The sequence below is a fragment of the Callithrix jacchus genome, chromosome 21 (genome assembly GCF_049354715.1).
Source record: "Callithrix jacchus isolate 240 chromosome 21, calJac240_pri, whole genome shotgun sequence".
NCBI lineage: Eukaryota > Metazoa > Chordata > Mammalia > Primates > Cebidae > Callithrix > Callithrix jacchus.
Window position 1 is genome coordinate 32,238,356 of NC_133522.1, and position 12,018 is coordinate 32,250,373.

Sequence of the window (12,018 nt, forward strand, 5' to 3'; positions counted from 1 at the left end):
TTACCAACTACACTACACACATAAAAAAAAACAAGGTTACTTAACTGGCCCAAGGTCATGAAAATTGTCTCAAACACTATACTAGTCTGTCTCTAACAATTAAACAAAAACAAAAAAAACCCTACCTCAAAAGAAATTAACTTGATATGGTACTATGTGAAATATAAAGAACTTCACAGTCACCATCTTATGGTCAGAATCAGGGGTTAGCAAATGTTTACTGAAAAGGCCAGACAGTAAGTGTTTTCAGTTTTGCAGGCAACACAATCTCTTTTGCAACCCTCAACTCTATTTCCAAAGCATGAAAACATCTATAGATAATCTGTAAACAAATGGGATTGGCAGTGTCCTAATACAACTTTTGTGTAGAAAAGAGGAAACAAGCCATTTTGTCCCAATTTGCTGACCCTTGATCATTACTCTTATACATGGACCCCTGATCACTATGCTTTTCTTCTTTTTTATTTTGAGACAGTCTCGCTCGTTACCCAGGCTGGAGTGCAGTGGCGTGACCCTGGCTCACTGCAACCTCCACGTCCCAGGTCCAAGTGATCCTCCTGCCTTGACCTCCCAAGTAGCTGGGATTACAGGCACGCGTCACCAGGTCTGGCTAATTCTTTTATATATTTAGTGGAGACGGGGGGTTCACCATGTTGGCCAGGCTGGTCTTGAACTCCTGACCTCAGGTGATCTCCAAGCCCGGCCTGATCACTTTCATTTAAGTAAAACTTTAAAAAGTTGAGAAATGCACAGTGTAAAATAATAGATAACTATATGCCTATATCAAAAGAATATGCATTTACGAGGGAACACAAATTAAAATGAATCTGTGTGTATTTATAAATAAAAGAAAAAGTGTAATTTTGGATGTGAGTTTAGCAGAAATAGCCTGGTCTATCTAGGTCCAAATTCTGATTTTTATCACCTAACCAGTTATGTCAACCAGGGCAATTAAAAACAAATTTTTTTCTTGGTCTTAGAGATTTTGGCTTTAAAAGGGGAAGTAAAATTTCCACCACACAGTTACAATGATTAAAGAAAGAATCACTCCTTTAAAGTACCAGGGGCCTGTTGTCTTGGCTACTTTGGAGGCTGAGTCTTGAACCCGGGAGTTTGAACCTAGCCTACGCAATATAGCAAGACTCCATCTCAAAAAAAAAAAAAAAAAAAAAAAAAAAATTAAAGGGCAAGAGGATTGGTGACCCTGACAATCTGTATCTGCCACAAAGGGTTCCAAAATCTGCCAGTCTCTTGGGAGGTAAAACATTGTCTGCTCTGCCCCCATGATGCCTTCCAGAGTAGCAAAGAGCCCAGCCGTCAGCAGGGGTACAACGAACGTTTGCTGAATAAATGAACATAAGGAAAAAAAGACCAGTTACTCTGGACAGACACAACTGGCTAGATTAAATAAAATATTATGCCATTTATTATTACAGTACCCATGTTCAATCAGAGTTTAGAATTTAGGCTCAATCTGAAACTATCCTGATAGCCCCGGTTTCTGAAGTGCAATTCCTTCTCGAAGAACAGAACATGAGGAGCAAGTGTCTAAATATTCCACTGTTTTACTCAAATTGGTAACGGCTTATTCCACTAGAACAATAACCAACAATATTCATTTTTTTTAAACAACCAAAGACAACAATGAACCCCCCAAACCCAACAGATTTTGCAATCATGTGCTTACTTTTATTTTAGTTTTATTTTTTTGAGACAGGGTCCCACTCTGTTGCCCAGGCTAGAGTGCAGCAGATGTGCTCACTTTTAAATAATACTTTTATTCTTCTGGAATCAGTAACAGAGAACAGACATCCTATCATTTGGGTATCATCATCGATTCTAACACAGTAGGGCAGAGAAGTCTTTGACTATGTCAAAACTTTTTTATTTTTCTTTCCTCCATTTCTTTCAAACTTTAATGGGTTGTTAAAGTATTGAGTTTTTTATGAAGCACATTAAGAACTGTATCAGTAGCAATATGTTGGTAATGATGAAACAATTTTCTTAGAAAGGATGACTGTAAATCACATTTTCTTCTGCGTACTGAAACACTAACAGTGAAAACGAAGACTGTTAACCTCCCTGCAGTATCTCGTCTTTGCAAGTTACTTTTAATTTTTATTCTGAACACAGAAGAAGCTACTTGTAGTTAGAGTTTTACAAAATGAGCAATCGCCTATGGTGTTGCCATTGCTCTCAGGGAAGAACCACGAGTCACCTTTTGTAACAATGAGGAGGAGGAAAGTAACTCTTTGCAGCTGACTCTTTTAATGTTACCCTCTAAAACATCTACTTCTTTATTGGAATTAGCAATGAATACAAAAAACTACCTCACATGGGCACAACAGACCATAACATGTTTCTGTTAGGCCCCCTTTCCCAGGAAGACTTGCCTCAATTAGAGCTTTTGTTCAGGAGTTTGAGATGGAATGGGTGGACCTGCCTTAAAGATTCCTCTGTTTCTGGCATTAACAGTTGGTACCTCTAAATAAGCAGGTATCTTGCTTTTAGAAGGGCACTTTTATTGCTCTTCTTGCCAACAACATTAACTATTTTTTAAGGTTCATTTCATTTTTGGCTTTAGCCTGGAGTAAGGTTCATTTCTTTCTTGCCTTTAGCCTGGAGTGCTTTGTTTATGAAATTCTTTTCACTGCTTTCGTCTGTCTACAGGAAATAATATAACATCTATGTCTCTCTATGTTCCGTCTTAGTATCAAATAACACTACATGTAAAACTCAAGCAAAAAAGGAACCCGACTAATGCAGGTGATAATGAGATTACTTTATCTCAAGAGAACTGTCTTGTCTAGAATATGAGCCTAAGTTTACGTGGCATCTTCTCATTGTACTGCATGACTGATGTCACTCCTCCTTCACCTGTTACCTCAACAGTAGTAACATCAAAACAAAATCTCTTTATCGTCTCCTGGAAAAACCTGCAGCCGTTAATGCTCATCCTTGCCAGCCTGGCATTGAAGGTCTCTATATTTTCGTCCCAATCTAGAAGATATCTGTTCTAGGATAAATTGGACCAATCCTGTCTCCCAAATATACCTTTCCATGGTGCCATATTTGTTTTGCTCTTCCTAATGACTCCACAGCAAAATCCATCAGCAGACATACCACCTGCCCACACTTTCAGCTCTAGTTCAAATACCATGCTCTCCATGGAACCTTCTCTGATCAATCCAGAAGTTTCCTCTTACTCTTGGAAGTAGGTTCTGTGTTCATATTTCTTATGACACAGATGGCTTTGTATTTCTTTGACTTCTATTTCCCATGAGATTTTTAACAACCACGAGGGTCATGTGGCCTGTGTGTGCTCATCATACATTCCACACAGCCTAGCAAAATGTTTTGCGCCAAGCAGATGCTCAAAATCTAATGTTCAGTAAATGGACACTAACTGTTAGATAAACAGCTAGCTTAATGGAGATCACAAGGAGTTCCGTCCCACTGCAGGATACTAGCTGCTGTAATTTGCAATCACACCTCATTTAGGTTTCAAGAAGAGAAGCCCTGAAGAGCTGTCCTTCCCTGCTAGAGCCATCGGGCTAACGAGTTCATCCGACCACATTTGCCACAGTTGGCCCTAACAGGTGTATGAAAACTACCCTGAGAAAAGATGTTTGCATATTTGAAAAATGGTGGTTCAAACAAAATGTGCATTTACTAGCATGTTCACTTATATGCTAAAGTGAGTAAGAAACTGTCTGTCATTAAGCAGGGAATGATACACAATCCGTCTTGCTCTCTATGTTCTTTCTTTAAAAGAACATGTAAAATTTTCAATAACTCTTGAGTGTTTAATTCAAAATCATCTGTTTCAAAAGCTACAAGTTAAAGAAATGCAGAACCTCAAAAATACGGTGTTAAGTGAAGGAAGTCAGACACAAAAGACCATGTATTTTATGACTGTGCTCACATTAAATGTCCAAAAAAGGGCAGATTTATAGAGACAGAAAGTAGATTGGTTGTTACTTGGGCTAGAAATGAGTACAGGGATTAACTGCGAGTGAGTATGAGGAATCTTACTGGAGTGATGAAAATGTTCGAAGATTAGATTAAGGTGATAATTGCACAGTTTGGCAAATTTCTTAAAGCCACTGAATTACATACTTAAAAACAAATGAATCTTATATGTAAATCACACCTTAATAAGGTTGTAAAAAATGCAAAAAGGGAAAAAGATACTACAGTGACAACTATGAATACAGTTGAGTCAGACAAAGTAGCCCCTGTTAAGCTCCAATAGAATAATAAATCTGAAATCATTATACTTTAAATCTGAAATCATTATACTGCAGTAAAAAGTGAGAGAAAGGCCAGGTGCAGTGGTTCATGCCTTTAATTCCAGTACTTTGGGAGGCTGAGACGGGCAGCTCACAAGGGCAAGAGATCAAGACCATCCTGGCCAACATAGTGAAACCCCATCTCTACTAATAAATACAAAAATTAGCTGGGCATGGTGGTGTGTGCCTATAGTCCCAGCTACCCAGGAGGCTGGGGCAGGAGAATACCCGGGAGAAAAAGGTTGCAGTAAGCCGAAATCGTGCCACTGCACTCCAGCCTAGCAACGGTGAGACTCCATCTCAAAAAAAAAAAAAAAGTGAGAGAAAGCCACTTTTTGTAAATGCTGTAACATTTGTGGTTGACCTTTATAAGTATTTGCAGTACATTAAAATTCAGTAAGTACATATTCATTCAATCTAGCTCTAGAAGCATCTTTTACTATCTGTAAAAAAAAATGGCAGATACAAAATGCAGAACCCTTTTAAAGAACAAATGCATACTCTTTAAGGAACTCAATCCAACAATTTACTAGTTTCTGCAACGTTTGGTCATTTACTATCAACTGAATGTTAGTTTTTATTTCATGGAGACAAAAAGTATGACCTTTAGTTCATTTAGTTCATAATATTTGCAACACAAACATTAATTCAAGAGGAAGTCTAAGACATTAGCACTGTCTTTACTTCTTGAAGGCACTGTCATACTTCCCAATGAAACAACATAAAATGTAAATTCAACATAAATCCCTCCGTTAAATTTCATAGCATAAAATGTGATACTCACCAAATCCCCTTCTTTTTTTTTGAGATAGGAGTCTTGCTCTGTCACCCAGGCTGGAGTGCAGTGGCACAATCTCAGCTCACTGCCACCTCCACCTCTTGGATTCAAGCATTTCTCCTGTCTCAGCCTCCCGAGTAGCTGGGATTACAGGTGCAAGCCACCACACCAAGCTAATTTTTGTATTTTTGGTAGAGATGGGAGTTTCACCATGTTGGCCAGGCTGGCCTCGAACTCGTGACCTCAGAATATCTGCCTGCCTTGGCCTCCCAAAGTGCTGGGATTACAGGTGTCAGTCACTGTGCCCGGCCCAAATCTCCTTTAATGAAATCTAATCACAACTATGCACTTAACCAAGATTTATCAAAACTTTCTACAAGCCAGGCACTCTGTGTGATACTGAGTAAAATTAACTCCTTACCCTCAAAAGGAGCTCATAGTCTAGGTGGTATCAGACAGTATTATGTAACAAACACTCACTGCCAAAGGAATACCAAGGAGTCACCTATCTCCATATTTGTCACATTAGATGACTACCTGGTTAGGCAGGGTCTTGCAGAATAATTTGGGATTTGCCAAGTAGCATACACAAGGTACGAAACAGACTGTATAATTAAAGATTTTACATTATTTGAAATTGTTTGACTGCTTGTTAAACCAAAACAACTTCAAAAAAAAATTAAAAGCATAAGAAAAAAAGCATAAGTTTTTTGAAAAAATAAAAAGTGTTTTCGTTTGGGGAAGGCAGGGGTGCTAGGGTGGATATTTCAAACCCTGATATTGTGCTTCCTTTCTCGTGGGGGAGGGGGGAATCCAAGCAAACGGTGGATTACCTCGAACCACCTCTTCCACAGACTCCGTGGTGGTGGTGGTGGTGGTGGCGATGCTGGTGGTTCTCTCTGTGGCTTCTTCGTAGGGTTCCTCAGCCTCTTCCTCTACCTCATCACCATCCTCATCGTCCTCATCATCATCAGCTTCTTCTTCTTCCACCTCAGCCACTTCTTCCTCCTCTGTCACTTCTACCACTTTGTCTTCACTGGAAGGGCAAACACAAATAACAGAAAAAGTCAATTAAACAACTTTCAAGAAAGGAAAAGAAGATTGTTAATATGGAATTTTGGCAATTTGAGAAGAAACACACACAAAACTTAGAGCCAGCAGGTCTAAGTATAAATCGCAGCTCAGTGGGTCTGCAAAACTTTTATCGTTGAGCACAGTTCTTAGTTTCTGCAGCTGTTAAAAGGAGATACCATGAGTCTAACCATAGGACATTCTGAAAAAGGCAAAATTACGGAGACAATAAAAAGATCAGTGGTTGCCATGGTTTCGGGGGGTGAGGGGAAGAGATGAGTAGGTGGAGTACAGAGGATTTTTAGGAGCTACTCTATATGATACTGTCATAAGTAATAATAGATACACGGCAGTATGCATTTGTCAAAACCAATAGATTACAACACAAAAAGCCACCTCTAATGAGAACAGGAACACTGGTTAATAATAACGTATCAATATTGGTTCAAATGTATCATACTAAGGCAAAATGTTATCTAGGGGAAATTGTGGGTGAGTGGGGAAGTGAGAGATAGAGAGAACTCTGTACTTTCTGTTCAGTCTTCCTAAATCTAAAACTGTTCTGAAAAATGTAGTCCATTATTAAAGAAGTGGGGCGGGAGGGGAGATATCAAAACTGAATTTTCTGTATTATGGGAATGACTTCTCGTAGTGTACACAGAAGAACAGCAAAGGACTGCATGCTAGCAGATACTCAGTATGTGCCAGTGGAAATTGGCTTAAAAACTGCAATTCAGAGCTTAAACTGGACACAGAAGAAGATGAAAATGGCTTAAGAGTAAATCTGTAATGCCCTGTAGTCAGGGATGCCTGCTGAAACTACTTAGTTGTGCATCCTATGCTTGCTAATTGCTGTGCTTTGTAGAATACCAAATATTTCAGTGGTTCTCAAATTTCAGTGAGCATCAGAATCACCTGCAAGGCTTTACTGAAACACAGATCACCCGCTAAGAGTGGTGGCTCATGCATGTAATCCCAGCACTGTGGGAGGCTGAAGTGGGAAGAGAGCTCGAGGCCAGGAACTCGAGACCAGCCTGGGCCACACAGTGAGACCTTGTCTTTCCAAAAAATTAAAATTAAAAAAAAAAAAAAGCCAGGCATGGTGGTGTGCACCTGTCGTCCCAGTTACTCAGAAGGCTGAGGCGGGGGGATTGCTTGAGCCCAGGAGTTTGAGGCTGCTGTGAGCTAGCTATGAATGCATCACTGCATTCCAGCCAGGGAAACAAAGACATAGTCCCTTTAAAAACAAACAAACAAATAAACAAAAACCAAAACAGATCACCAGGTACCAGGCAGTTTCTTATGCAGCTCCAGAGTTTCTGAATCATGGAGCCCTGATGGGGCCTGAGAATTTGCATTTCAAATCTCCAGGTGACACTGATGCTGGTGGTCAGGGGACAATATTCTGAGATCCACTGCAATATGCTGAGAATAACGGCTAGAGATAACAAGTAACTCACAGTGCACCTGGGAAGATGGTCAGAAATAATATTTATGGTATTAAACATCTATAGGCTGATGCATCGTGGTGTGTAAAAAATCAGCAAATTTGAATGGCAAAAGAAGGGCATGTCTGGAACAAAATTTCAAATGCCTGTTAAGAAATCCTTGTCGAAATCATGTACTTGCCAAGGCAGGGATCGTTGAGAGCACTTGAAAGAAGATAAATGAAGATAAGAACAGGAAGTATCAAACAGTAAAAGCCACCTAGCCGAACTAGAGGAATGGATGTCCTTGATCAGATTACAAAACCAATACAGGAAAAAGATCTGGATGTGGCAGGGGGTTTCAACCTTTCCAGGAAAGGGTGTCTATCTGTCAAAACCAGCAGACTACATTCTGGTTGCCACAGGTCTATTTGAGAAGTACCATAGTAACAGAATTAAAAGCTGCCATGCCCACATTGAAATGTCCCCAGAAGAAAAAAAAGAGAGAGAGAGAGGGAGAGACACAAAGCAGAAGGGAATTCTACCACAGAGCTGATTCTGGCCTACAAGAAGTAGCTCATCATTGGGAAAAGTGATAGGAACCCAGGGCATTTGTAGCAGCCATGTGAAGCCTTGGACTGGTAGTGAGAGTATAGCATTATGTGGGAAATCAGATTCTAAACATTTGAGACAAGCAACACCATGATTCCATGTTCTACGAAAGCAGAAAGGAAGACTCCTCCACAGACCTGAAAGGCTTTCAAAGTCTGTCAGGACCGTCACAAGCAGTTTTGCTGAGAGTGAAAGGGAAAGATACATAAAGAGATTAATCTGTCAATGGCAGGAATTCTCTGATTAACTCAACATTTAAAGCTTGTGTTATACAAGGTGTATAAAGATGTGTATGACCCCCATGGAATACCTGACTGTGATTACATAGGATACAAAAACAGTGTAAAGGGCATTTATAAAAGTTCTAAAAAAAAAGGTGTATGACCCCCAAGTGGAATGCCTGTCTAACTCTGATTAAATATGATGCAAGGATATTAAGTAAAAACATCCAAAGAAGCTGAAAGCATGTCGCTAAAGAGTAAAAAGAAACTAAGCAGAATAATTTATTAACAGCAACTTATTCCTATGTTAATAAATGAAGTGTCAATGCAGAGAAAACCCTAATCAGTTACTATAACATTTTCACAATACCAGGAAGAAACAGGTGAAAGATGACCTGATGCAGGTCATCAATGAATTTATGGTGTTTGAGATCTATTATTTATTCAATCAAATCATGGGCATGAATCTGTTTTCCAATTCAAGTGGAAAATTCAGGGAAAGTCAGGAAGAAAAAATCAAACCAGTATTCTCTTTAAATCATGAAGTATACATGTGATCTTGAACCACGATTGGAATGACAATATCCAAGTGAATGGTCCAGGGTTAGGACAGCACCGCCTGTCCAGGTGGGATGGTGAAAACATGACCCTGGGTACCCCCACGTTCCTCCCCCAGGCTTCTCTGTTATGACTTGGATGTGGCTCTTAAAGCTCTGAATAGAAAGCATGTTTGTAAAAATAGCTGTTTAGAGTGATCTGCATTCTGGTATGTGTCTAGCCATGAAAAAGAGTGAATTAAGTGCCCATCATCCATCACTGCATCTGCCTGAGCAATTTACTGGCATAACAATCAGGAACAGAGACACGTAATAGTTCAACTGGCTAAGGAATTAAATTACTTGGCCTAAGAGAACTCAGGTCCAAGTTCTTATTACCATAGCTTTGACTTCTGGAATTAAATTTAGATGTCCATGAATTCAATTACTCATTTGGACACTATTTAAAACAAGAGCACATGGTTTTGTTTGAATAATGCTGCTTCTTCCCAAAGAATGCCAAACACGACATCCCAACTTTTGATTGTAGTTTTCATGAATAACTAGAAACACGGAAAGGAAAAAGAATGACTTTCCAGCACTTTTTCAAATGCCAGACTGTTGTCCTGTGGGCTTGTTTTGAAAAGCTGATCACAGTTTAAGAAGTTGCAGGGAACGAGGGGTTTGTGGAAATATGAAGCTGAGCATCATAAAACGATTTCCTTACAAACAATCAAATAACAACTCACAATAAAATAAACACTTGGGAACACAGTGGAATATTCATTTGCAGACGTTAATGGCTAACAATTTATAGTGGGTGGTTTTTACAGCTTTTAAACACCATCAAGAAACATTTTTACGGAAAGCGGGAACCATGTGAAAATGCTGACCATCCCTGGAGCTTCTGAATTTAATAAGGTCAAAGGGACATTACCACGAGGAAGTAAATCACTGGTGATAAAACTTATGTGTCAGCATGTGAGATTTTACTTGGGTGAAGGATAAATGACATCACAAAGGTGACTCTTCTATTTCTAAATAAAAGCTGACCTTGATATAATTCCACGTGCAGATGCTGCCTGAGTCCTGTTAGAGAGTGAAAGATTTTGATTCACACACCAATTTTCATTTCTGTTTATTAAAGTCATGCCCAAAAAGTCACCATTTATATTTTCTAAAAAAGCCATATGACATTCTAGAGATGGCAAAATCATGGAGACAGTAAAAGGTCAGTGGCTTGGAAAGGTTAAAGGGAAGAGAGAGTGAAGCCAGCAGATTTGGGAGGTAGTAAAAGTACACTGTGTGACACTACAGTGGTGGGTACATGTCATCATACAGTTGTCCAAACTCACAGAATACACAATGCTGAGAGAATTTTAATGTAAACTGTGGACTTTGGGTGATAATGACAGTGTCAATGCAGGTTCACTAATTGTCACAAATCGCTCTAATGGGGATGCTAATAATGGGAGAGGCTGCACATGTGTATGAACAGGGAGTATATGGGAGAATCTCTGTACCTTCTGCCCAATTTTGCCATGAACCTAAAAGTGCTCAAAACAATAAAGTCTGTATTTATTCTGTCACAGTCTTTGTTTAGACTGACTTTTCTCTTCTTGCCATAGATAAACAAGGAGGAAATGACAGACAGAGCTCTGATTCTCATGGTGATGTGAATGTGAACAATCATGAGATCTAAACCACCGCACTGATGAAGGAAGAGGGAAGGCAACCAATGCTGGTTCCGGAAATGCAACCAACCAGGGAAGGCTCAGCAGGACGAGGTTCAGATTCTTCCTCTATGGCTATGAAAATAGGAAAAAAGAGCCTACAGGCTCCCAGAGAGAGAATACAGCCTTTTTTTTAAAAAGAAGATAAACAGATGATTCTCCTTCTCTCTGCCTCAGTTCTCCATACTGCCAGGGTCTAACCTAGAAGGTATAAATGGCTGGGTAAGTCAGTTTGTCCCAGAGGAAAGCAGCTTCTGAAATTACTGTTATTAAATTAGGAAAATGTTTCGGGGGAAGGAGGGCAAAGTAAGAAAAAGCCAGTACTTCTCCCACACAAAGGCACTGTTAGAAGCGAAACGCAAGAGGACACATCGCCTAATTCAAAGACAAGCAAACTCCAGGCTAATAGAACTCAGGAGAGAAGGCCAGTTACCGGCAGGGGTCAGGAGAGAGGATTCGGGGCCCAGCAAGGCTCTGTGTTCTGGTCTGGATGCTGGCTACCTAGTTGTGTTGTTTAAAATTATGCACAGTTGTATTACCTGTTATGTGTACTTCTCTCTAAATAAATCAGTAAAGAGGTTGAAAAGGGTTACCTGATACTTGCAGCTAAAGGCATTTCTTGCAGAGGGTTCAGAAGCCCACCTGGGGCCCTGAGTTGAAGGCCTCCAGCTTTAGGAAGATAACTACATGATTGGGCTACCAAAAATTCGTTAACTCAGGCCAGAGGTGGTGGCTCACATCTGTAATTCCAGCATGGTGAGGGGCCCAGACAGGTGGATCACTTGGGGACAGGAGTTCGAGACCAGCCTGGCCAACATGGTGAAACCCTGTCTCTACTAAAAATACAAACAATTAGCTGGGCATGGAGGCACACACCTGTAATCCCAGCTACTAAGGAGACTGAGGCACAAGAATCACTTGAACTCGGGAGGCAGAAGATGCAGTGAGCCAAGATCACGCCACTGCACTACAGCCTGGATGACAGAATGAAACTCTGCCTCAAATAAATAAATAAATAAATAAATAAATAAATAAATTCATGACTCGGTTGATTAAGAATGAACTATAAATCACAACCTTCATCTGAAATTAGGTTATAATATCATTCTTACACATTTAATGAATACTTATTCCAGGTAACAGAATCCACACTAACTGCTATATGAGTAACAGACATACTGCAGATTAAATGCTTCAGAAATTCAAGAGAACTGATTGTTGTGAACCAGAGGCATCAGAGCTGGTCAGAGTGATAGGTGGCTGCGTAGATGAGTCAGGAATATCCATATAATGCGTAAGCGGAATAATAAGTAAATAAAATATAATGAAATTTTACACAGGCACTGAG

At 39.8% G+C, this 12,018-nt stretch overlaps 1 protein-coding gene across 18 annotated transcripts in view; it reads right to left on the bottom strand.

The window, feature by feature from the left end:
- The window catches only part of APP (amyloid beta precursor protein), a 280,730-nt gene that overhangs the window by 127,132 nt on the left and 141,580 nt on the right, over window positions 1-12,018 (bottom strand). For all 18 annotated transcript variants that reach the window (XM_078358835.1, XM_078358826.1, XM_078358833.1 and 15 more), the window contains exon 6: window positions 5,904-6,106. In XM_078358835.1, coding sequence (XP_078214961.1) covers window positions 5,904-6,106 — 203 coding nt within the window. The remainder of the gene's footprint in view (window positions 1-5,903; window positions 6,107-12,018) is intronic.